Source organism: Coturnix japonica, chromosome 1, assembly GCF_001577835.2.
Source record: "Coturnix japonica isolate 7356 chromosome 1, Coturnix japonica 2.1, whole genome shotgun sequence".
NCBI classification, from domain to species: Eukaryota; Metazoa; Chordata; class Aves; order Galliformes; family Phasianidae; genus Coturnix; species Coturnix japonica.
Window position 1 is genome coordinate 48827867 of NC_029516.1, and position 22733 is coordinate 48850599.

Sequence of the window (22733 nt, forward strand, 5' to 3'; positions counted from 1 at the left end):
CTCATCCAAATCACAGATCTCAACTGAAGAATTTACAGCAGAGGAAGGAGAAAATCCTTACCGGCAGCTGCTGCCAACTGTAAAGGAGTTTCAGAGTAGTTTTCTTCTCCATGCTCCAGGGAACCTTCTACTTTTGCTCCAGCATCTAACAACAACTAGAAAGAAAATTCGCCATTTAGAGCAACTGAGGGTACCACAGTGATCAAGAGTTCATGAACAGTGACGAATGAGAGTCTAATGCTTCTTGTTATCTGCAAACCAGATACAATGGAGACAAGTGACATGCAAGTTCTGCTCATTATTTTACAGAGGCAAATTGATTCCTTTTTTCGCTCATTTTACATTGCCAGACACCAGGAGCACTAGTGTCCAAGGCTCAGAGCCAAAAAAGTGTAACCCAGTGTTTTTGAATGGGAAATGCGAATAAGGTTGGTGTTAGGAAGCAATGCACTGAAGATGGAAATACTGAATATCAGCCCAACAAGCATCCTTCCTTTATGGTCTTCTAGAAGCTCAGGACCAACTTATAATGGAACAGATTTCAATTGCCTCCATCTTTTTTATAAAGACATGGCCAAAGAAAGGCAATCATTAAAAACAAATCGTAGTAATGAATCCAAAAGCTGTGGTTTCCATCGGGTACACGTCCACATGAATAGTGACAATGCTGAAAACAAAAGTGGCCAAGGAGAGCAGGATGGAGCCTGCCCTCTAGCCCCTCTTGGCCCTTTATGTCTTTAGGCTTTCAAAGTTTTAACAAAGCTTGGTTACATGTGCAACAGACACAGCTGTTTTGAAGAATAAACCTTCTTGACTTTTGAGATGCCAAAGCAGAGAACCAGCATATCCCACGCGACGCCTTGCTCGGGTAAGGAGACTGAGAGCTTCTCTCCCTTTGGGACAGAGCGATGGCTGTGGCTGTCTGTCTCTCCCCACCAAGGCAGCCGTCTGGTACTTGTTAAAGTATTACAGCATAAGAAAGTGTAATGAATGAATAAACAGACACACAAAACAAGTGGTCAGGAAGGAGCACAAGGAGTTGTCAGACTTTCTTTGGTGCAAGTTTGCTTTAAAATTGTCCTATTTAAGCCTCATATTGGTTAAGGTTTGAACACCATATTTGTTATATAATAGGTCTATTATATATCAGTACACTCTAGAAGAAGCAGAAGTAACCAATATGAGTATGACAAGAGGATACTGGTTTGAGATGTGCATAACTGGAACTAAAGAGGAGAAACAAAAGAATGAGATGCAGGTAGGGAAATACAATAATACCTGAACTACAGGAATATGTCCATGCAACACAGCAAATGTCAGAGCTGTCCAATGGCGGGTCTCAGGGTGGACGGATGGGTATTTATGAGCAGTACTGACAACCTACAAACAAATTAAAGTTATTTTTTTTCAAGTGTAATAAAGTCAACCTGCCTGAAAGCCAGGCATGTGAGGGAGTAAGTGAAATAGAAAACCTGGGAAAGGTGCTTTATAAAATGATTGGTCTCACTTTTTTCCAGCAAAAATTTTTCTTAAGTCTAAAACTGTTCATGCTGATTTGACAGCTTGAATAGCGCAATACCAAATGAAGTCTTTTTACCAACTACTGTAGCTCCATCTAAACCACTGGCCACCACTTTTGCACAAGGTCAAAACATCCACAGTTGTTTACAGCAGCGCACGCTGGAGGAGCAGGGATGGATCAGGACCCTTATGGCTAAGGACCATCTGACTTCTGCAGACCCCTACAGCTCCAGCTCTTGGGATTGCTTCAGGCCCAAAGGAATTCTCTCCACATAAATCGGTATGACTTTTGTCGTTGACATCAAGGAAGACACATCACAGTCCCTGCCCTGGAGTTTTCCAGCAGTGCTTCCAGGCTCCTCCTCTTCTACCGGAGGGAAAATGACAGCTGAGAACTGATGGGGCAGAGTGACATTTCACAGATATTTTAAGAAAAGTCATTTTTATTGCTTTCTCCTGTCTGAATCGAGTTAGAACACAGCAAAGTGGCTTCAGTTAAAAGAGATGCAAAGTTTATTCTCAGAAAAAAGCGGTATTTTTTTACATTGCTCCTTCAATTTTCTATGTTTTTGTTCCTGGTTCCTCTAATGTAGACATTGGAAAAGATGAATAACCACTCTCTGCTTCAGTTTCCCTGTCTTAAAGATGGGGATATTAATATTGATGAGGTTCACAGAGATGGAAATATCTAATGAACATTTGCAATCTGAGCTCGCACACTCAGATGGAGTGTGATACTAAAATTCAAAATCTTATTATTCATCTTAGAACGAGGACTAAGATCAGAGTAAAAGATGCACCACCTCTCTGTCTTATCAGCCAACTATGCTTTCACTAAGTTGTTTGACATAGTTTTATCCATGTAGGGAAGCAAGGGCAGTTATTAAATGCTTAATTGCATGAGCAGATAGCATTTCCAAGCACCACATGCAGCATTTTGTTAAAAGCATCTAACCAAGCCCTTGATTCTGAGAACAAGGGATGAGGACAAAATCTGAAGAGCCTGTACAGATCCCACAATTAGAGTGGATCTGCACCAGAGCCTGGTTGCATCACTCAGATTTGCCAAAGAGAGGGGGCTGAAATGCCCTTCTCTCTTTTACAGCTCAGTAAGGACCAGCACACTACAAGCTCTGGTGCAACTGGAGAAGCCTGCTGGTGTCTGAGCACAAGTACAGGGATTCTTCAGGTCTGAGTTTTCTCAGAAGGAAGAGATCAAGCAATCTGAGCTGGGGATTTAGGCTGGGGAGCAAGAGTGGCAGAGGGTGAGGATGGGCATCATGGTGCAGTGAGATCAGTGTCCAGCATCTCCTCTTCCAGCATGGACTCCCACTGCTGTCTGGGGCAGCCCGTGGCAAGCGGTAAAGAAAATGAAGTCATTTAAACTCCTTTGCTCCTTTTTGATTACAATTCTCTTCTGTTCATATGGTGTTTACAAAAGACCTGTGGCTGATAGGGCTTTTAAAGCCTCAACTGCAATTTGCTGTGCATCTACAGGTCCCACTGACTCCAGAGAGTATTGCAGCTCCTCAGAACATCTGGAGATGAGTCCATTTTCGATAAACATGGGCAATCAAAAATGGAGGCACCCAGCATTTGAGGCTACTTTTGGAAATATACATATATATAACTGATTTGCAAAGAGAAATAAGAAAAATGATGCAGGCACCTGACAGGGTATTTATTTTCGTTCATGGTTGATTTGCCTTTTTTCGCTGTAATTGCCCAATTTGCACAGTTGGTTGTGGTGTGCACAAATCATCTTCTAATTGCACACCATAATTATTCATAGTTCTTGTCCCAAAGTGTTTTCATTTGATTTGAGAGCAAACACTCTACAGAAATGAATCAGGGAGGTTCAAATTTCTCACTGGAGTTGTTTTTTTCAGATGTCAGCAGTTTCAGGAAGACAAAACTGTTTAAATTTGCATTTGGTTCAAGTCTGGAAGATTACTGGCCCAAATGGAAGGGCCAGGATTTCTGCTCTTAATGATAACCAAATAATGCTCTGAGCTGTGGGATCTGAGCAGCAGGAGAGATCAGCCTGTGCTCATCCATTCTTTGGTCTGTCTACAGTGCTAACAAGGGTTCAAGTGCTCAGTTATTGCTGGCTCCAAGGGCAGCTCACTTGAATTGTGGGAAGGAAGAGGTGAGAGTGGATTCCATGAGGAATCATCAGCAGATTTCACACAAGACACAAAGAGCAATAAGATAGTAACAACTATCAGTCTGTACAGGTGACATCTATTCCTGCTTTTAAATTCAATGTTTTACAAGTGCAAAATGTCTGGCTGAAAGCAGCACCTACAATTTATCAGCTCATTCAAATCAAAACAGAACAGATGGAACACAGATAAGTGAAGCAGACAGTTTAATTTACTCATGACCTCCACAAACTGAAACTGGAATCAATAACAAATAATTCTCTCGTGGATTTTCAAACAGCTCTTTAAAAATGTACATACCTGCATTGCACGGAGTTGAACCACAATCTGTTTGGTGGACAGATTGTAAGTTTTTGATGTGCATTCATCAAAGAGATGTTAATATTCTGGAAGCTTCAAGCTCCTCATCCAACAGTTTTCAGACCAAAGCATTTCATCAAAAAAAGCAGGGGAACGTACACTGCACTTGTGTGCTGGGGATGCTTAGACGGAACATCCCAAGACGTACAAATGCATAAGCTGTAGCAGGCCATCAGACAGACATTTCTTTTACCCTCTTCATTTTTACTCAGCTGAGATTCTGGGAGTCCTCCAATTACTATCAGAGCGGTGCTCTGTGCTAATGCTAATGCCCGTTTTCATTTGCAGTATGCAAACACAACTAATTAAAAATTACCTGTGGGGTAAGTCCGATGACTTGACCCTTTCTGAGAAGCGAATCCAAATGTTAACCTAAGGCAATCTGATTTCACCATTCATTTCAAGTGGTGTTGTCCAGGACAAGATAATTTTATCTTTATTTCTTGGGATTTTCCCTCCGCTACTATTTCAGGGGGTAGTTTAAGATGTCAACAAACAACAGAACAAAGATACAACCAACAAAAAGTCCTCACCTCAGCATTCAGATCTGCTCCAGCATCTAGCAGCATCTGCACCATAGCCTCATCACCCCTGACACAAGCATACATCAGTGGAGTCATGCCCTAGTCATTTTTTGGAGTTAAAAAACAAAGGAATTGACAAATTTAACACAGAACTCTTCTGATTTTTTAAAAAATAGTTAAGTATATATCATTAAAACTAACAGTATGTATTTAATGAAATCCATTACCTCTGTTACAGTCATGCCCCTCAGACTAGCAAAAGCAAACAATTTCATAAAATCTCCATTTTCATTGTCACTTTGGCTGTTCTGTTTCTGTGTTGCCCTTGACATTCTCAATACAGCCACTGAATCTGGGTCTGTAAGCCTCACCTCCATGTTTGTGTACAAAACTCTGCATGTTTGCCTCTTCTGTGGGACCCCATGAAGAAATGTTCTTATCAAAACAACCATATACCCACTGATAGTTTGTAAAAATGATAATCTTATTCAGTTTTCTACGATCACTGTTTCTTAAAATCTAACTTTTCAATTACTGACAGAGCCTTTAAAAACATCCAAAGCTCCTCTGATAATAAAGTAGATTTGGGCACAGTTTTTTTTCCATATGGATACCATAAGGGGCTGGAGATGCAAATACTTTGTATTGCACTCTCTGGTAAACAAAGATTTAATTTTAAATGAAATGCTAAACAGCTGCTGTCTCTAGGAAAGAATGTCACTGTTTAGAGGAGAACTAGATTAAATGACCCCTCACTTCAGAATGACCACTATACAACTTGTATTAGTCTGAAATACCTGCAGTGTCTGATCACCGTTTCCCTTGAGATAAGTATGATTGTGGTTGTGGTAATATATCTAGATGAAACCATAAAAAAAATCATTACGTCTACCATAAATTATAATAGAAAAGGCTGCTTATTAAATGCCATAGGTGGCGTTGACCAACAGCCAACAGTTGTTTTGCAGTACATTTACTGCAGCATGTGGCTACCTCTGATGTGTGTTTGTAGCCTCCCTCAAGGTTCCCTGGTAAAATTCCAGTCAGATGGCAGCGGGTTCACTGTTTAATCTGAGAGCTGCCCCCAAATGAAATTATTTTCAGAGGCACAGGGGGTGCCCAGCATGGCCAGACACAGAGCCATGCCACTGCTCTTCCTGGCCTAAGCCCAATACCACTGCTGTTGTTGAACTACCCATTCTTCCTGCTTGCATGCTGGGTTGAACGTAGTGGGCATGTGGAAGAGTTGGAGAGAAAATAGAAGTTATGGTTTGTCCCTGCAAGGTAGACACAGCTCCCTTTAAATGCACGGAGCAGAACACTTTTGGAGATACAGCAAAAGGGAACAAGAATTTGGGCCTCCTGCTATTATTAAGGAACAACTTCACCCCAGGCAAGGACAGGTGTGGGTGACTTGAAGTAACTTTCAAGGAGAATCTGAAATGACTTTAGCTACAGTCAGTGCCAAAATATTTCTTTTGGCAGTTAATAAACAGTACCAGAGCAAATGAGTCCACCAGAACTGCGAAAAAACAGTGCTTGGGCCTTGAAACACAATGACTGCACGGCAGCTTAAAATTAAGGTGACTTAAACTATTATTTCAGATTCTCTAAATGGTGTCAGTCAATGATTAAATCAAATGTTTAGCACATGACTTTAAAAACCTGCATGGCCCAGCAATTGCATAACCAGGAGCCCCATGGCAACTCTGGCACCTTGGTGTAAGCAAAGGAGATGCCTGTGTGCTACACATGGCTTCTGAACCCACAGCAAGAGAGACTTACAATTGACAAAAAGGGGCCCTGAATGTCACGCTGTGACATCAGGGTTTACAGGGTTTCCAAACTCCTGTCCCTTTGCATTGCTGTCCCTCTGCCTATCCCCTGGCTTGCTCTGTAGCTCAACCTTGAAGCATTCCTCAAACCCCTCTCTTTGCAAGTGGGAGGAATGGGATTTTAATGAGCCCATCATTACTGCTCTACTCACACAGGAACACGGTAACAACATGAAAAATCAACACCCAGGGCATTAGGGTTTTGGCAAAATAAAAATGACTTTTTTTTCAGCCTTGTATAACTTCCAGCTCTGCCCTGCAAGATGTGGGATGGCTGGTTCAGGGAAACATTTAAGAACTTTCACTCAAATGGGATGTAAGCATGTGTTCATAGTTAAGCATATGATTAAGTACTTTGATTCATCAAGGCAGAGCGTTCCCAGCTTTCAGCCTGGAGGACAGAGGAAATATGGTGCAAAAAGTTTCCAGATTCAGACTAAGTTAAAATAATAATGATTTTTTCAAGTATAATGTTTGAACATTAGAATGGGCTCTCTAATACAATCTTTTTTTGCAGAGTACTGCCCTCTTCTAAAGCTTCTCTCAAACAAAGCCACATTACTGACCCAAACTGAAGCTCTTGAATTCAACATAACTCACATCCCTGGAGCAGCTTTCCTTCCAGAGGACCTAAACCAACTCACAACCCAACCATGACTTTCATCTGGGGGCATCAAAAAACTCAGGGAAATTCCCTTGTAAAGGAAACCATAATATCTGTGTTGCCCTCATAGGAATGGGAAGGGACCTCTTGAGCATCACAGTCCATTGGACTGCTGCCGACAGGCAACTGAAGAGGCAGGTTTATCCCTTGACACAACCACTGGCCTACTGGAGAAGTAACTCCAGAGAAATCTAGGTTCCTCGTTAGGTGGATATTGGCCACAAAGTGTAATGGAGTGGTAATGTTGACAAGAGGCTTTCCCATCTAGAAGACCAGTTCAAACAGGGCTCAACTCAGGGTGCCAGCAGGAGAATTAACCTTCTCGTGCTGTGGGGGGGTTGGTGGTGTATTTCAAACATGTTGCAAATCCCAGGGCAGTTTCTCTTGGAAGATGTTCACCTCACAAAGCTCTGCCACACATTAAAATGGCTTTAAGTATTCAGAACAAGACTAAGCTCTCTTCTGATCTCCTGGCTTCAACTGATTCACTTTTCTGTTAAGAAGATACCAGGAGACATATTCATTCTCACGCTGAGTTACCTCAATTCTAAATAATCAGTATGACCTGATATGACCAAATATGATTTAGTTGTTCACCTGGTGGGGCTTTAACTCAATGCAAACTAATGCAGGGAAAGCACTAAGGTCCTGACTATATTTAGTTGACAATTGGGCTCATTTGCTTTGATAAACAGAGAAAAACCCTCATATTTCATTTCTTCTTTACATTTCTGTCTCGTTACCTGTTCACTCATGCTGTTAATCCCATCCGGCCCCAGCAAGGCTATGGCCTGTTTAACCAGATCCGTTCGGCCACAGTTGAGCATCCGGAAGCCGAGGTCCTGCTTGAACTTTGCTTCAGTGGCAACTGCATCCAGTTTCCGAGATGCACAAAAACAGTCGTCGATTCTGTGAACGTGAGAAATAAAGTCCCTCAGAGGACAGTCAGAGGACAGACATTGCTGCCCTTAGGAAAATAATACCTTGCCCTATCTTTGAAGGATGTAGGTCATGCACACATTCGCTCTCCTTTGACCTGTATGCTCAAGGAAAGTGTTGAACGGGAAGTGCTAATGCATACTAATGGAGACTGCCCTTGGTCTATCTTTCACGGAACAAATTACATATTTTATTTCTTTTTAATGGGAAAAAAAAAGAGAGCTTTCACTTGATATTTTTTTCCCCTATGAAAGTAACACACAGCGCATTCTCACCACAAGTTCTCCCTCTGCATGGCGAGGTGATCCAGACCCCTCAGTTTCTGAAAAGTTAGCTTTGAACTAACATCAAATGGATGTATCATCATTGACAATACAACAAAGAGAAAATCATTCCAAACACCTTCAAGTGTCTTACCAGCACAGCCACGGCAATAGAGGAGCCTCTGCAGAGCAGAAAGCACGAGTCCCATAGACAAGTAGGGCACCGTGCAATCAGGGAAGAGAACAGCATTTCTGCCGGGTAACTGTGGCAAAGTATCACATGTCCTTACTGGCTGTGCATAATAAACAGGATATCATTCTTTTAAGATCTTATTCAAAAGATCCACAAACTGTAAGCTGCTCAAGATCTCCATTTCAAATGGATGAAGGGCTGGGGGTTATTTAGCCAAGATGTGAATCTACAGCTCCAGAGAGAGCAGGCGATTCAAATCTGATGTTTACTTAACTCGGTTTCATCTTATTAAAAGACAGATTTGCTTTTCTTTCATGCTGAAGAGTGTCTTGTACAGGGTGGGGCCCAAATCCACAGTGCTGTTGCTGTGAAGTTGGATAAAGAACTGGAAAAACAACACTTTGATTCTCCAATGACACCAGGTCAGAAAACAAGGGGCTACTTATGAATGAAAAACAAAATCAAGATCAAAAGTGAAAACTGCAAATAGACAGCGAGTACTTGTTTTCTATTTCAAATGGAAAAAAAAAAAGGGAGCGAACAAAAAAGTATATAAACAGAACATCATTATCATTTAATTTTCTTCTTCAAAGTGCTGTATCAGTGCTTTATAAAATATATAACACTGCTTAATATTTAACAGCAATATGCAAATAATATGCTGTTTATATAGAAGCAGTGGTATGTAGTAACAGGTACTGCTCTTCCTCTTTCAGCAAAATAATCTGAACTGGAAATACAAAGCAGTTTGATCAAAGCTTCTGCAGGACTCAATACTGAAGCTGGCATATGAGCCTGAGATTGCTCTCTGCCTTGCTGGGTCACCAACCACCAGACCAGGCTGCCCAGAGCCACATCCACCCTGGCCTTGAATGCCTCCAGGGATGGGGCATCCACAGCCTCCTTGGGCAACCTGTTCCAGTGAGTAAATACACTGTAACAGCAGCAACTGGAGCTGCGGAAGAAATATGCCCACAAAGGAGATGAATAAAGAAAACATAACAACGCTGTTTGTTGCACAGATGTTTCTGAGCAATTTTAAGGAAAAAGAAAAACCAGTTCAGATATACAGGGCTGAGCTCTATAACAGAGATCCACAGGAGCAATTGCTGCTTTTACACGTTCACACCGTACGGCACATTTCTGGCACAAGAGCTACAGCAACATTTGGTACTTGCTACCCCCATAGCATAGGATGCTAGAGATCATCTGTGCCCTCCTTTAATGTACAACAAAGACAAAGCACTCTCACAAGTAGGTGTTGGGATTTGCAGTGCCCAGAGGGAGCGCCTGGGCCTCCCAGCTCCAGCTGGCCATTTCCAGATGTCTGTGGGCTGAAAATAAGGTGGTTCCTCAGTGAAGCAGGGCTCTGGAAAGATCTAGACATCCTCTGAGGACTGCAGAGGAGTCTGCCACTATGAATCATTGATTGTGTCAAGCCACTGCTTCATCATTTGTACCAAGATATATAACATACACTGAATAAAATGGGTCAAAATCAGTGCTGGCAGAAACAGGGAGAGCTGTACTGACGTCAGCCAGACTTGGTGCGTGCAGAATGCCAGTTGATGATCTTCTCTTCCCCAAAAATATGATTTTGACTTGAGTTACACACCCACACAAGGAAGGAAGAAGGAACAGGGGCCACCTATCTTACTTATTTTGTATGGGCTGCCCAGAGTTCTGCTCTGGCATGGGTTCATACAGCACCTACCGCTCTGTAAGTGACGCCTCTGAGGGCTGGATCTGATCCCCTACGAGCACATCAGTTCACCTGCTCAGAGCCTATGAAGGGGAACTTTTTACCACTCATTCTGGGTATCAGCAAATCAGTACTCCTCGATCAGTTGGGGGGACTAAGTCTTGGTTCGAGGCTATGTCTGTGGAAGCAGCTGTGTAAACACTGCAATGATCTGGATACAGGGCAGTGTTTGAGTTGCAAGGCTGCTGGATAGCACGGAAGATATGCCATCTAGACCAAGTACCACAAAGCAAGAAGCCACAACTTCACCCTATTATCAGTGTCAACACCCCCAAAAGGGTCTATCACAAGTGGATTATAGCTCTGATTTATGGAACAAAGGCAAAATTGGACCAGACTGTTGCTGCTGCCACCATAATCATATACTGACTAATACAATGGCTAATGATCAAACCAGGGAGTTCAGTAAAACAGGAACATTACGTAAGGGAATGGAATGGAGAATACTTGAGAAGAGAACACATAGCAGCATCTGAAAAAGCCAGAGAGATGAGAGAGTTAAGGCAAGGAGACATGTACAGATAGAAAGCAGTGAGGAGACAGATCAAAAATGATTGGGAACTACAAGTACAGAATAGTAGAGTATAGCATCATTTTTAACACTGGAAAAAGCCAACTGGGACGATGGCACAGCAGACAGAGCGAGCAGCCACACTGCAGAATGAAAACGAAAGAAACTGAAAAAAAAACGCAAAGCCATCAAAAATGAGCCCTAAGCCAACCCAGCATTGCATTTGCTCCCAGATCCTCTTCCTCACCATGAACTGTGCAATGCCAGTTCCAGTGGTGAAGTACAAGCAGGGGTCTCTGCTCCATATTATGCTAATGGATGCTCTCCCATCGCAGACAACATAAAGACACACAAGCATGAAAGAATGCAAGATAAAAAGAGGAAGAGAGCAGGCACCAAACCCTGACGCATTCAGACTTCCCATCTTTGTAATGTAATGAATATACTGACAAGCTACCAAGAGGTAGGGAACGGATGGGAAAGAAGCTTGAAGAATCAGGTTGACTAAGGTCAGCTAAACATACAGCGTCACTCTTCAGAGTTGTGAAGCTGTGCCTACAAAGAAATGGAACTGGAAATGTCCCTGGCTGAACAGTCAGTTTGCAGCCCTTTTGCCAAGAAGTATTTGTGATCTTTCCAGCCGCACAGGATGCTGACACCAGCTTGACAGCTGGATGTCTCCTCCAAGGCCACCTCAGTTTACTGCCAGATCTGCTGGCTGCCAGCGCTCAAAGTTTGTCCTTTTTCAAGTCCTCACCCTGCAAAAAAGGTGCTTCTTCATCGACAGGGACAGCTACGGGAGGAGCAGTTTGTGGAGGCAGTGCTCTCCCCCTCTTTTTGCTGGGGACAGTGCAGGATGGCTCTGGGAGATGATGTAATCCCCATAACTAAGGGGTCCAGTCACAAGGCCTACAAGCTCACTATCCTAAATCAAACGAAGTATTGCCTTTTTTAAATAAAAGGAAAACTAGAAGGTAAAAATCTTCTCAATTTTATTTTTATAGCTAAGCTGCAACCATGTTTTTGCAATATTTCTTTTTTAAAAGGATTTGCTCCCAAACGTCTTTTAATTCCTCACAAATATTCTACAGCAGTTATCTTCAAGATCACTACAGTGTCACCACTGCACATAATTAACTTCACTGTGGCATCATATGGGCAATGCCATGGTAACGTTAATTATTTCTGAATGGCCACTGTCAGATTCTGTGCGGTGCCCATGACATTCTATCCTAATCCAAAATGCTCACACCTCTGACAGGAGTCAAAGGTAATCTTCCTCATTTATAATGGCTCCCAACAGCAGGGCAAATTGTTTTTATCTTTTCCCGAACTCATATTTATGACAACGGAATGAAGCTTTTCTACAGCAGCTGCTACATTTACAAATGTAAGTTTCCTCATTCTCATTTGGACTGGCCAAGAAACGGTCTGTGCTGATCTTTAGTAAGTTACTCACGGATTGAATACATTTGGGAAAACAGATGATTCAAAGTGTTTCCATCGTAACTGGTAGACGTAGCAGTTCTGTTATTACATCGCTTTTTAATTATTTGTTCTCTTGGAGGGGATTATTGCCATAGTCAGTAGTGGACAATTAAAAAACGCAATGCTCTGTAAATGTTATAAAAAGGAGAATAGAAAATAAAGTATAAAAAAAAGAACATCCTAATTATGTTCTAAGCTATACGTGCCAGCATCACAAGTGAATAGTTAATTTAAAAGAAATGGAAAGCGAATGTGATGAGCAGCAGGACAAATGCTTCCCTCTGGTAAAAGGAACAAATCATTATCGCGATATCCAAGCACCAAAACCTTGTTTGTCCACTTGGGACCCAATCACCAGCTCTTTCAATTAAAAGAATGATAATCTATTAATTAAGTCCATCTCTCCAGCTCTGTTGAGATTATTCACTATGCCTCCGTCCTAAAACTGAATGAGGTCTCATGTCAGAAATTATAGTTCAGCTGGTTGCAAGTCTGGAAGGAGTCATATTTTAGCTAGCAATATGCATGCATTTTCAATGCTTAATTTCTTGGGGTCAAGGATCACAGTTTTGATCTGGGTTTGTACAGCCCATCGCACAAAAGGGTCCTGTTCTTTGCCTGGGGCTCTTCAGTGAGACTACAGACACAACAGCAGCAGGAGGAGTGGTAGACGGTTTGATTTAAATTTGTAAGCAGTCTTTTCTTCAGTGACATGCTTTAAAAGGGAATACACAGCTGATATTAATAGGACTGCAGTATAAATACTATATTGAGACAATCATTTGCATTTGCAGTTTGGAGAAAGCAAAACATAAGCACAAACATTGATCAAAGTGATCAAGAGTGCTACTTTTTAACATGGACATAAAGTATCTCTGTTTACTTTAATCAGGAGCCAAATTAGGCAAAAAAATAAAACTCCTCTGGATATTTATTAACCGATCTCTTATTCTTGTCAAAGGCTTGAAAATAGATTTGTTACAGATACTGGAAAACTGACTTTAAAAGTGATGTAACTATAAAGTCAAGACCAAAATCTATATTTCAAGGCACTTTTAGCATTATAGTCCCATGTATCTAGGCCAGAAACCTTACTCAAAACTGAATCTGACTTCAGATTTTGAATAAGGCCAATGTAGAAGAGGAAAGATTGAGTACAAATTAATCTTTCATACAAACAAACATAAGTCCTCTCTAGTTAGTGGAAGACAATATGTTATCCGTATCCTGATGACTGTAATCAGGAACATACATAGAAAAGAAGTATATGAAACCCCAACAAAAAAGACTGTATTCTTAAGCCTATAAAAATACAAGTGTGTTCTACCATGGAACCAAAGAGAACACAAGGAGAAGGTTCTCCTGATCAATATTTTTTGTTCATTACTGTTGCCTTCCAACAGCCGGTTGGCAGCACAGGTTGTGATTCACCTCAAGAAACCTATGCCCTATCTTTTAAGTAATAAAATCTCCTTCATCCACCGACACCATCTGCCCCAAGGGACTGCTGGGTTTTGTCAAGCAGCTTGTTTGCAACCGCTTGCTCGTTTGGCATTTTTGTGCCTAATTACGGCGATAGACATGGCTGGTGTTAAAGGATTAGTGAAAATTTGTGGGAGAACAAGGACATTCAAGGAGGTAGGCAAACACCAACCGTTCCTACTTAACTGCAGCTGTAATCTAATTAAACAGTGGATTTTCTCAGCTATTTTCTACTCTCTCTCTCTAGAACCTCAGCCCTTTACTCTGCATTTTAAGAGAGAGCAAAAAGCAGTAGAAAATATTTTTGTGCTTCCAAATCTCTATTTATTAAGTCTATTTATATTTTCATGCTCTAGTACAAGCACAGGATTTCCATAAATAAAATATTAAATGCAACTTTTCCTATTTCACCTCTAAGTAAGAAGAGCATATGCGCAGTCTAGTATTTAGATGACATGGCAAATGACAGAGACTGCTCTGAAAGAAGAAAATAGCACATCTTGCCTTTACATTGCGTCCTTCCTTTTCCATGGTGCTCAGAAAACTCTGTACGGTGATCTAAGGATGTCCTCACACTAAATGAGCTTCATTCCTGAGTTTGATAATCCTATTTTCCTAGAGAACCTTCATTAAGAAGGATGGTCCCAGACAGAAAAGCAGACTTTGTGTTCTTGGTTCAAGGCACATTGGAAATTAGGAGTCATTTTCAATTAAAAACAGATTTTCAAAGGCATTCAGATACTGAAACAGCCCAGAGACCTTTCTGGATCAGAGCTGTAAAGGCAGAGCAGAGTGAGGCTGGGATGGAGTAGCCACTACAGAAGCATACAAAACTGAAGCGTTAATAATCCCTGCCTCTTTCTGCAGCAAGGCTTGAACCCATCTGCACTTTCAGCTTAAACTTGCTCACGATCTGCTAATATCCACATAGTTCTGTGTCTGCAGTGCCCTTTAACAGAGTGTTTTCCCTTCCATGGTGTTTACTCTTGACGTATGTGTAGAAAATAGCCACACGTTCCCTCAGCAGTCACCTTGCTCAGCTACACGAGACCAGTTCTCCCAGCCTTCCTCTAAAACATTTTGACAAAACTCCACTCACCCAAGCCCAATCTCTCTGCCAGGTCCAATGTGACTATTTTCTCCACATGGACACGGTATTTGGTATTCCACATCACTTCCTACCAGTCCCACCCAGAGAAGCACCAGTATTTTCCAGCTTGTACAGCCCTTGTGCATCCTCAGATTGCACTGTTGTTTCTTTTTCCACAGCTAAGGAAGAAGTCGCTAGCATGGTTTGCAATTGTTCTCTGAATGAATACTGCACTATAGTCTTCACTGGCCCCATTCGAATACTCAGTTCTCAATACAGAATATATCACACTGTATATACAGTGTGTAAGTTACATGCACACCATTATATGTATTATTTTTAACTAAGCTGTATGTGTTTGCCTTACAGTTGTGGAAAACTGCATTTCATCTCATTGCTGTTGTCCCAGCCCTCAAGGTCATCCACTTTTTCCTGGATGATTTCCCAAACTTCCTCTGTTTGGACAATGCCTCTCAACACCATGGCATCAGCAAATTTTAACATCATGAGCACACTGCTAATATTTGTGCCAAAGTCCTTTCTGAGAATTAAAAAAGGAGCAGCTCTTACAGCAGAAAGCTGAATAACTCTGGTTGTAACCTCATTGCAGCCAATCCATCCCTTGTCACCTCTTTCTAAGCCAGGCTCTGCTCACTTCCCAGTTCCTTCACTAATCCCGAGCTCATCTGCCTTAACTGAAGGCTCCCTGCATGGACTGCATCAAATAGCTCACACGAGTCCAAAAAGATGCAATCTACCAAATTTCCTTGGGGTAGAAAATCACTTATGGAGAAGTTATTAGATTAGTCTGGCAAGCTCTATCTTTAGAAAATCTGTGTCACATTTTATCCCATTTTCCCCTCAACAACCTCCTTAATTAGTCTTTGCTTCTAAAACCATCCTAAAGCCTTGCATATTATTGACGTTACACTAAGGGGCTGGAATTTTCCTTGGATCCTTGTTCAAATATCGGGCACTGCTATTATTAATCCTTAGAGTTATGGTACCACTCCGGGCTTTGTAAAAAATATTTCCCTCTGACCTTCTGATTTCATGAGGCAGCTCTTTCTTGTCTCTGGGATAGAGATGAATGCACAATTTTGAGTGCATTAAGCTGCCTACTTCACTCCCTTTCTGATGTCTGTTTTTCCATTTTCATAACCTTGTTGTTATTGTTTAGTTTTCTTTCCCCACCAGAATTTTCTTCCTGAAAACAAAGTATTCTTGGGTGATGGCATCTGTTAGCACTGCTGCATACTTTTCCAGGAGCCTTCTCAAGGCTGGGACAGAAATCTACCAGTTTCCTCTCTGTGCTGCAGGAAGAGAGAAGAGAAATGGGTATGCCCATGGTCAGGAGCAGAGACAGGACCCAGATTCTCAGCCAGACAGAGCAGAAAGGAGGATTTACTACCACCATTGGAGGCAAGCCCAGCAACCTGAGAGAACAGCATTGAAACAAGCAGAAGCGATGCTGTCACCTACAAATATGGGGAGCTCCATGCTCTGCACATCAAGATGGGATAGGGCAGTAAGAAACCAACTCCTTTGGAACTCACCCATGCCACTGCCCACTACTGTCATTCAAATCAGAAAGTCACAGAATATACTGAGTTGGAATGGACCCACAAGGATCATCAAGTCCAACCCCTGGCTCCACACAGCACCACCAAAAGACCAGACCATACATCTGAAAGCATAATCCTCCAGGACTGCTGTAATATACTGCAAGCAGAAACAAAACTAGTGAGAAAACACACAGCAGCCTTTGTGCTGAACGATACAGGATGCTTCCTCCTTTGCTCTGTTTCCCTGCCTTCAGACCAGACCTTGCACGCAGTCATCCACTGGGAATTCTCCCCAGCACATCCAACACATTGGGTATTTTTTTATTATTTAACAATCGCCCTACAAAATGGAGGAAGGAAAGAGATGTGTGAAGAGCTGCATGTATTTAGGTTGAGCAAGGGAAAGGTACATTTTGCTGATGCAATGAAGAAGAGCAGCCAAAGGCAGGCATCTGTTCACAGCCACACAGACCCAGAGCAGTTTGAGAACAATGCTGCCTTACTGCAGCACAGGAGCAGGTCCAACACAAACGATACCACCACACCCTTTTGACAACAAATTTCCTTCATCCCCGATGCCTTCACTAACCAAAGGCCCAGCGCTGGGGGCAGAACACCCACCTTCACCAGATTTCTGCCAACAGAGAGCTGTTTGGCATGTGAGTCTCTACTGGCTACATCCAGCTGCTTTAAGGGGCACAACATGGCCTGGGAACAGGAAGGTTGTTATTTAGGTCTGATCTCCCACTATGACAAAGAACGTCTTGGGCACAGCTTGTGCTTCAGTCTCAGCTAGCTGTTGTACATCCAGCAGTCATCCCATCTGTGAAACCTACCTCCATGCAAGAGGTGGAGACAACTCTATTTAAAGCTCCCACTCCTGAGGGAAGGTAGAACATTTATATCCTCGTTCATTTCCAAAAGCTGGGAAAGGGAAGAAACTTTCTGGCATGTCTGGTGCTGTAAAATGAAAAGAGACTGGGAAGGAGACAGACAACTTCTGCCTGATTCCAACCTTCCTCAGTCCTGTGCACACAGAAAAAGCAACCCCTCTTTCAGGAGATTGCAAGAAATTAAGGAGATGGATTTTTAAAGATCAGAAGAGGGAAGAAAGAGAGGAAGTGCTGGAGTGAAAGGCAGGAAGAGAGCAGAGATGATTTACAAACACATATCAGGAACCTCACTGCTGGAGTATGTGATTGCGCCAGGAGGTGTCACATGGCTCCACTGGGAGACCATGCTATAGTCCAGATAAGACACTGCACATTTGTTTTTTATCTGAACTTCATAGCCTTTGAGATTCTGCCAGAGCTCTCCTTCTCTCCATACGCACATTTTTCCAGCGTGGAAGCTGATTTTGCTTTATGTGTTAGCAATGACAGGTTGTGAATCAACACCACGGAATGATGCAGTTGCACACAGTGCAGGACATGGGCCATGGGACATAACACACGGTGAGTTTTTTGGTTTGGGTTTCTGTACTTAAGGGATGAAGGAAGAATGCTAAGAAAAGTCTAGAAATTGAATGGCTCTCAAGGTTCTACTTACTCAGACATCTTTATAAAAGTCATAAAAATATATCAAGCTCTCTGCATTTAAAATCCTTTGGATGCCATCCGTCACACAGCTTATTTGTAAAGCCATTCCCTGCAAAGCTGCTGTGTCCTCTCCCAGTGTTTACATCTGTGGCAACAGTGCTTGCTGAGGAAAGGACATTTGGGAACACTCCCTCCCTTATGGGGAGGCATGGAAGGTTGGCACTTGGCTTGATGGCAATGAGAAGCAGAGAGGGTTGGTACCAAATATAGAAACCAATACGTACAAGATTTTAAATTCACATTATTGTTCAGAATAGCACAGCCCTCCCCTGAATCTCAGGATTACAGGCACACAGGGGCCTGAGACCCCGCTGCACAAACAGCCTCCACCATGGATGGACCTTGACACAAACATGAGTGCCCCGAAACTCATCTGCAGGCTTCTACAGAGGGGAGAGATTCTCCCTTTGAGACATCAGTGGGTGAACGAAGCCCCTAGAGTCAAACAAGAGCGCACTGCAAGGTCTGGTCTCTGTGAACTCCAGAGACTGTCTCCAGAATGATTTAGTTTTTCATTTCCACCTGATTAATTCTGGGCTGCGCTTTTCAGGCTCCATCCTGCCTGTGAGACAGGCAGGACAACAGCTACTGCTTCCACTCATTACAAAATGAATTCTTGATAGCAACTTTAAACTAAACACTGATTTGTTCTCATCAGTAATAAATTTTCCTTGGGCATAATACAACTCTCCTCAACTTTAAGTGATTCTGAAACTTCTGGAAAATCATCTAACAAGTTATTTAGAGAATCACAGAATAGTTGGGCTGGAAGGGGCCTTTTAAAGCCTTTCCAGTTCCAACCCCTTGCTGTGGGCAGGGCTACCACCCACCAGATCAGGCTGCCCATGGCCCCATCCAATCCATCTTGTATGTATGTACACACACATACATACACACACTTACAAACTTGAAGAATGGTACACAGCCTTTTTTTAGTTACACAAACGTTTAACCATATCTACCTCCCTTTTTAAGACAGAATATTTACAGCGCAAACATTATTGCCTCATTTGCAATCCTACCTAAATACCAAAACAGGAATTTAATTTATGGTGCCTTTTAGAAACCAAGCACTTGGTCCTCAGAATGCACATTGTGCCTATGAGTCCTGACATTTCAGTAGGGATGCAGAATGCTGCACTTCTGGAAATGAGGGTCAAGATGTTCACACTGAAGGGAAGCAATTACAGTCAATATCTGAAATATGAAACGCTCCAGATTTAGCTTTTGAAATTCAACATATTTCTTCAACTAAACATTCAGTGCCTTCAACTATAAAAATCTCATGCAGATCACAAAGTAAAGTATTATGCTCTCTGGTGAAAGAGCATGTCAAGGCCAGAGTCAACACAACCCAGCTGCTCCAATGCAGGTTGTCACAGCTAATCATGTAGCTCATTGCTCTGCCTTCTGCGTTGCAGGAAGGAATGCACCTAGTGCTGTAGGAGAGGCAGACTGCTGAAAAATGGTGTTGTTTTTTTTTTTTTTTTACATACAAATTCATAAAGTAGTTATCAGTGAGTAATTTCTCCTTTGGCAGATTCATAATGCCTTTTGGTATGAAAATCAAAACCGACTTCATTCTCGACTACAGCACAGCTCTACATCATGCTTTTATACATGTACATAACAATGAAGCGAAACAGACACTAAAAACATTCTGGCAATAAATACTTTAGGACTTCATTAGAAAACCAAAAGGTCACATCTGATACATGAAAAAGTCAAATTATCCAGACTGACATTTACAACGAATTTGAACTGACATTAGCATGAAAAATACAATTTTACCATGAGAAGTAGTCTTACCTATAAGTTTAAATCTAACCATTAATGCTGAAAACAAAGCACTGAAAATATCTGCAGCCTTGCCAGTTATATCTCAGTATTCTAGGGCAAAGCAGTGTGAAGCAGACAATTAGCAGAAAATTTCAGCCCCTCATTACCAAGCAGAAGCTAACAGTAAGAGAAAAAAGCCAGGCGAGCAGATTATGGGCTCGGTCCAGCTGTGAGATATTCAGGCACCCATTACCGTGCAACCAGCTTATCCACGGATGTGAGCAAATCCCAGAGCCGATTTCGCAGAACACGCAGTGACGAGCCCGAGCATCCGTGCACCTCTCTGGGAAATGAGAGAGCCCTCTGCCTGCCTGCTAATTCGCCGTCACTGGGAGAGAGAGAGAGTCACATTTTGCACAAAGCATCCGATCTTTCTGTGGACTTACTTTAGCTGTCGAGGTTCACAGTCAACTCCGGGCAGCAAGAGCCTGGCTGCCTGCCGTACGTCATCACTGTCCACCGAGAAGCTGCGACGGTGCCCCGCGTGAGCCACGGCGACCCGAATCCACTCCATCAGGGGCGGCAGCACGATGAATGGCCTGGGGGAGCACACAGACATCAGTGCTACGGTACAGAAAGCAAAACAACAGCTGTAGGGTGATATCTTGGGGAGGTGAGCGCATGGACGCGTTTGCAATATACGGAAAGGATACAGAATACAGGGAGAGAGAAGGAAAGACACAAAATGAAACCGTAGAAGAGCAAACTAGCTCAGCAAATTTCGTGTGGGTCTAAATCAAGATGTCTCGCCCTGTCTCTGGAGCAGGATTAGTCAAAATGTCAGATTTATGAGCCACGCTCATTTATGGGGCCCCTGTGAGATCGATGCACCCACATACAAAGTCCTCCCCCACCTCTGCACCATGTGTCCCAAAAGAAGGCAGAAGCCAGCACAGGATGACATCCTGCTCTGGGTGATGCACTGGGGCTGGGCACACTCCCTGATGCTCCACAAGGGTGGAGAGAGGGGACCCTGACCCCAAGTGCTGGGCACGCGGTGTCAATGGGCAAGGACATCTCCAGCATCTCCACTGACGCAATGTGCATCTCGCCACAAAGTGGGACCTTGACATCTGCTTCCACTGCATAGTTGAGCAGCATCAGCAATCAGACTGGATCATCTCACTGTTATACCTATTGCTGTCTGTATCAAGTTGCTCTGTTCTGTTCTGCCACATGAGCAAAATTACTGTCCCCAAAAGGCACACTGGAAACTTGGTTGCAGCCCTCATTCTGTCACTGACAGTGTGTGGCCCCTGCCAGAGGCAAAGCCCTTCACTACACCACACCTGGCAGCCCCATGTTCTAGCAGGAGCACTCCATGCCTTACAAGTAACACACAGCATGTAAAAATAAAACTGAACATCTTGGAAGGTCATTGCCTGGGAGATCACAGTGAACAAAACCTAGAGAGCAATGCAAGTCACAGCAGTAGCTTTCCCATCCCAAATGGCTTTTGTGGACATCCCAGCACTGATGGCATCCTCCACGGAGCATAAAAAAAAGAAAAGTCTAAATGGAGAAGGGCTGAGGGAGGGTGGAAGATATAGTATAAAATTCTAAAATTATGAAATAATAATTAAAAAAAAATTAAGTCTGCTCCAAAGCTACATGTGAACTATGCTGAACGTTCTGTACTTAGATAGAACAGCTGAAAACTACGTAGACACAGTAAGATCATTCTGTCCAACCTGCAAAGAAGACACCACAGCTAAAGGATGTTAACAGAGATTATTATAATAGACTAAAAAAAAAAACAACACAAAAACAAACAAACAAAAAAAAAAACCAGAGAGAGAGAGATGAAGCTTGTAAATGACTGCTAAAGGAATGCCTGCAATTAACATGCTTCTACCTTCTCCTCCTGAACCTTCTACCTTTATCTTCCTTCCTTTGTGGCTCCCTTTCTCCTTCTTAGCTTGTGTTTATTAGCTCAGTATCTCATTTTGTTAGTAGCATCATCCCTTACTTCTGCTTCCTTCCTTTCTCCTGCTCCTTTTTATCTGATACTGCTTTGCCTGACTTGTGGTCCCTTCCAACAGAGGGAAACAAAAAAAGGCTGGATTAGGTACCCTGCGGACAAAAACTTTGCATTTTAAATATCTAACTTTACCCAAAACTAATCTACCCTGAGAAAAATGATTTAATCAAATGTTGATTCTGGAATATCTTTTTCCTATTTATAGCTTTTTATGCCATTTATTTTTCTTTTTAAGAACCAACTTTCCAGAGCTCTGATAATATCCTTAAGGAGGGATGAGATATTTCAAAGGCGCTGAAGGACATAGAAGCCCTAAGGCCACTGACTTTCCCTAGGACACTGGGTTCCCAATTCACATGGGTATGTAAACGAATAACCTCCTTCTGAAATATGACAACTTTTGCTGACTTGACACTTCCATTACTATTACATTTAAATGCATTTCCATCACCTTGGGACCAGGCTGCATTTGTTTCCCAGCCTTCCCTTTCTCCAGACCTGCCAGTGCCATGGAAGGAGGCTAATAAGAAGAGAACAAACTCCCACAAGCACTGTGATCAGATTTTTAGAACCCAGATGGATCGCAGTGATGGCAGTGGTCAGAGGATGGAGAGGGTGTGCTATTTCACCCTAAGGGGAATGAAGGACAAAAATGCAGGGAATTCTGCTGCGTACTGCTCCAGGAGGCTGGCAGCAAAGGGCTCAGCAAGGCAGCTCCCTGCAGCCTGGACTGCTGGGAACAACTGATTGGTGGGAGTTGCTTTCATCACTCACGGAGCAAACAGGAAAGCAGTACAAATCATGCTGGAAGTGTAAAAATGCATATAGTTACACACAGACCTTGTGCACTGGAAACAGTTAACAGGAAACTAAATTCTAGGCTATGGTTCGCCCTCCTATTAAGCAGGCAACTCGGGGGCTCATTTATTCCCCCCTCTTGTGCAAGGCAGCTC

The 22733-nt window shown here is 42.6% G+C and overlaps 1 protein-coding gene across 6 annotated transcripts in view; it reads right to left on the reverse strand.

The window, feature by feature from the left end:
- The window catches only part of BTBD11 (BTB domain containing 11), a 154562-nt gene that overhangs the window by 25944 nt on the left and 105885 nt on the right, over positions 1-22733 (reverse strand). For 4 of the 6 annotated variants that reach the window (XM_032445080.1, XM_015863770.2, XM_032445083.1 and 1 more), the window contains exons 4-8: positions 20186-20338; positions 7813-7978; positions 4580-4669; positions 1279-1380; positions 62-155 (exon numbers count right to left, since the gene is read on the reverse strand). In XM_032445080.1, coding sequence (XP_032300971.1) covers positions 62-155; positions 1279-1380; positions 4580-4669; positions 7813-7978; positions 20186-20338 — 605 coding nt within the window. The remainder of the gene's footprint in view (positions 1-61; positions 156-1278; positions 1381-4579; positions 4670-7812; positions 7979-20185; positions 20339-22733) is intronic. The other 2 variants (XM_032445084.1, XM_032445085.1) reach the window with 2 other exon arrangements.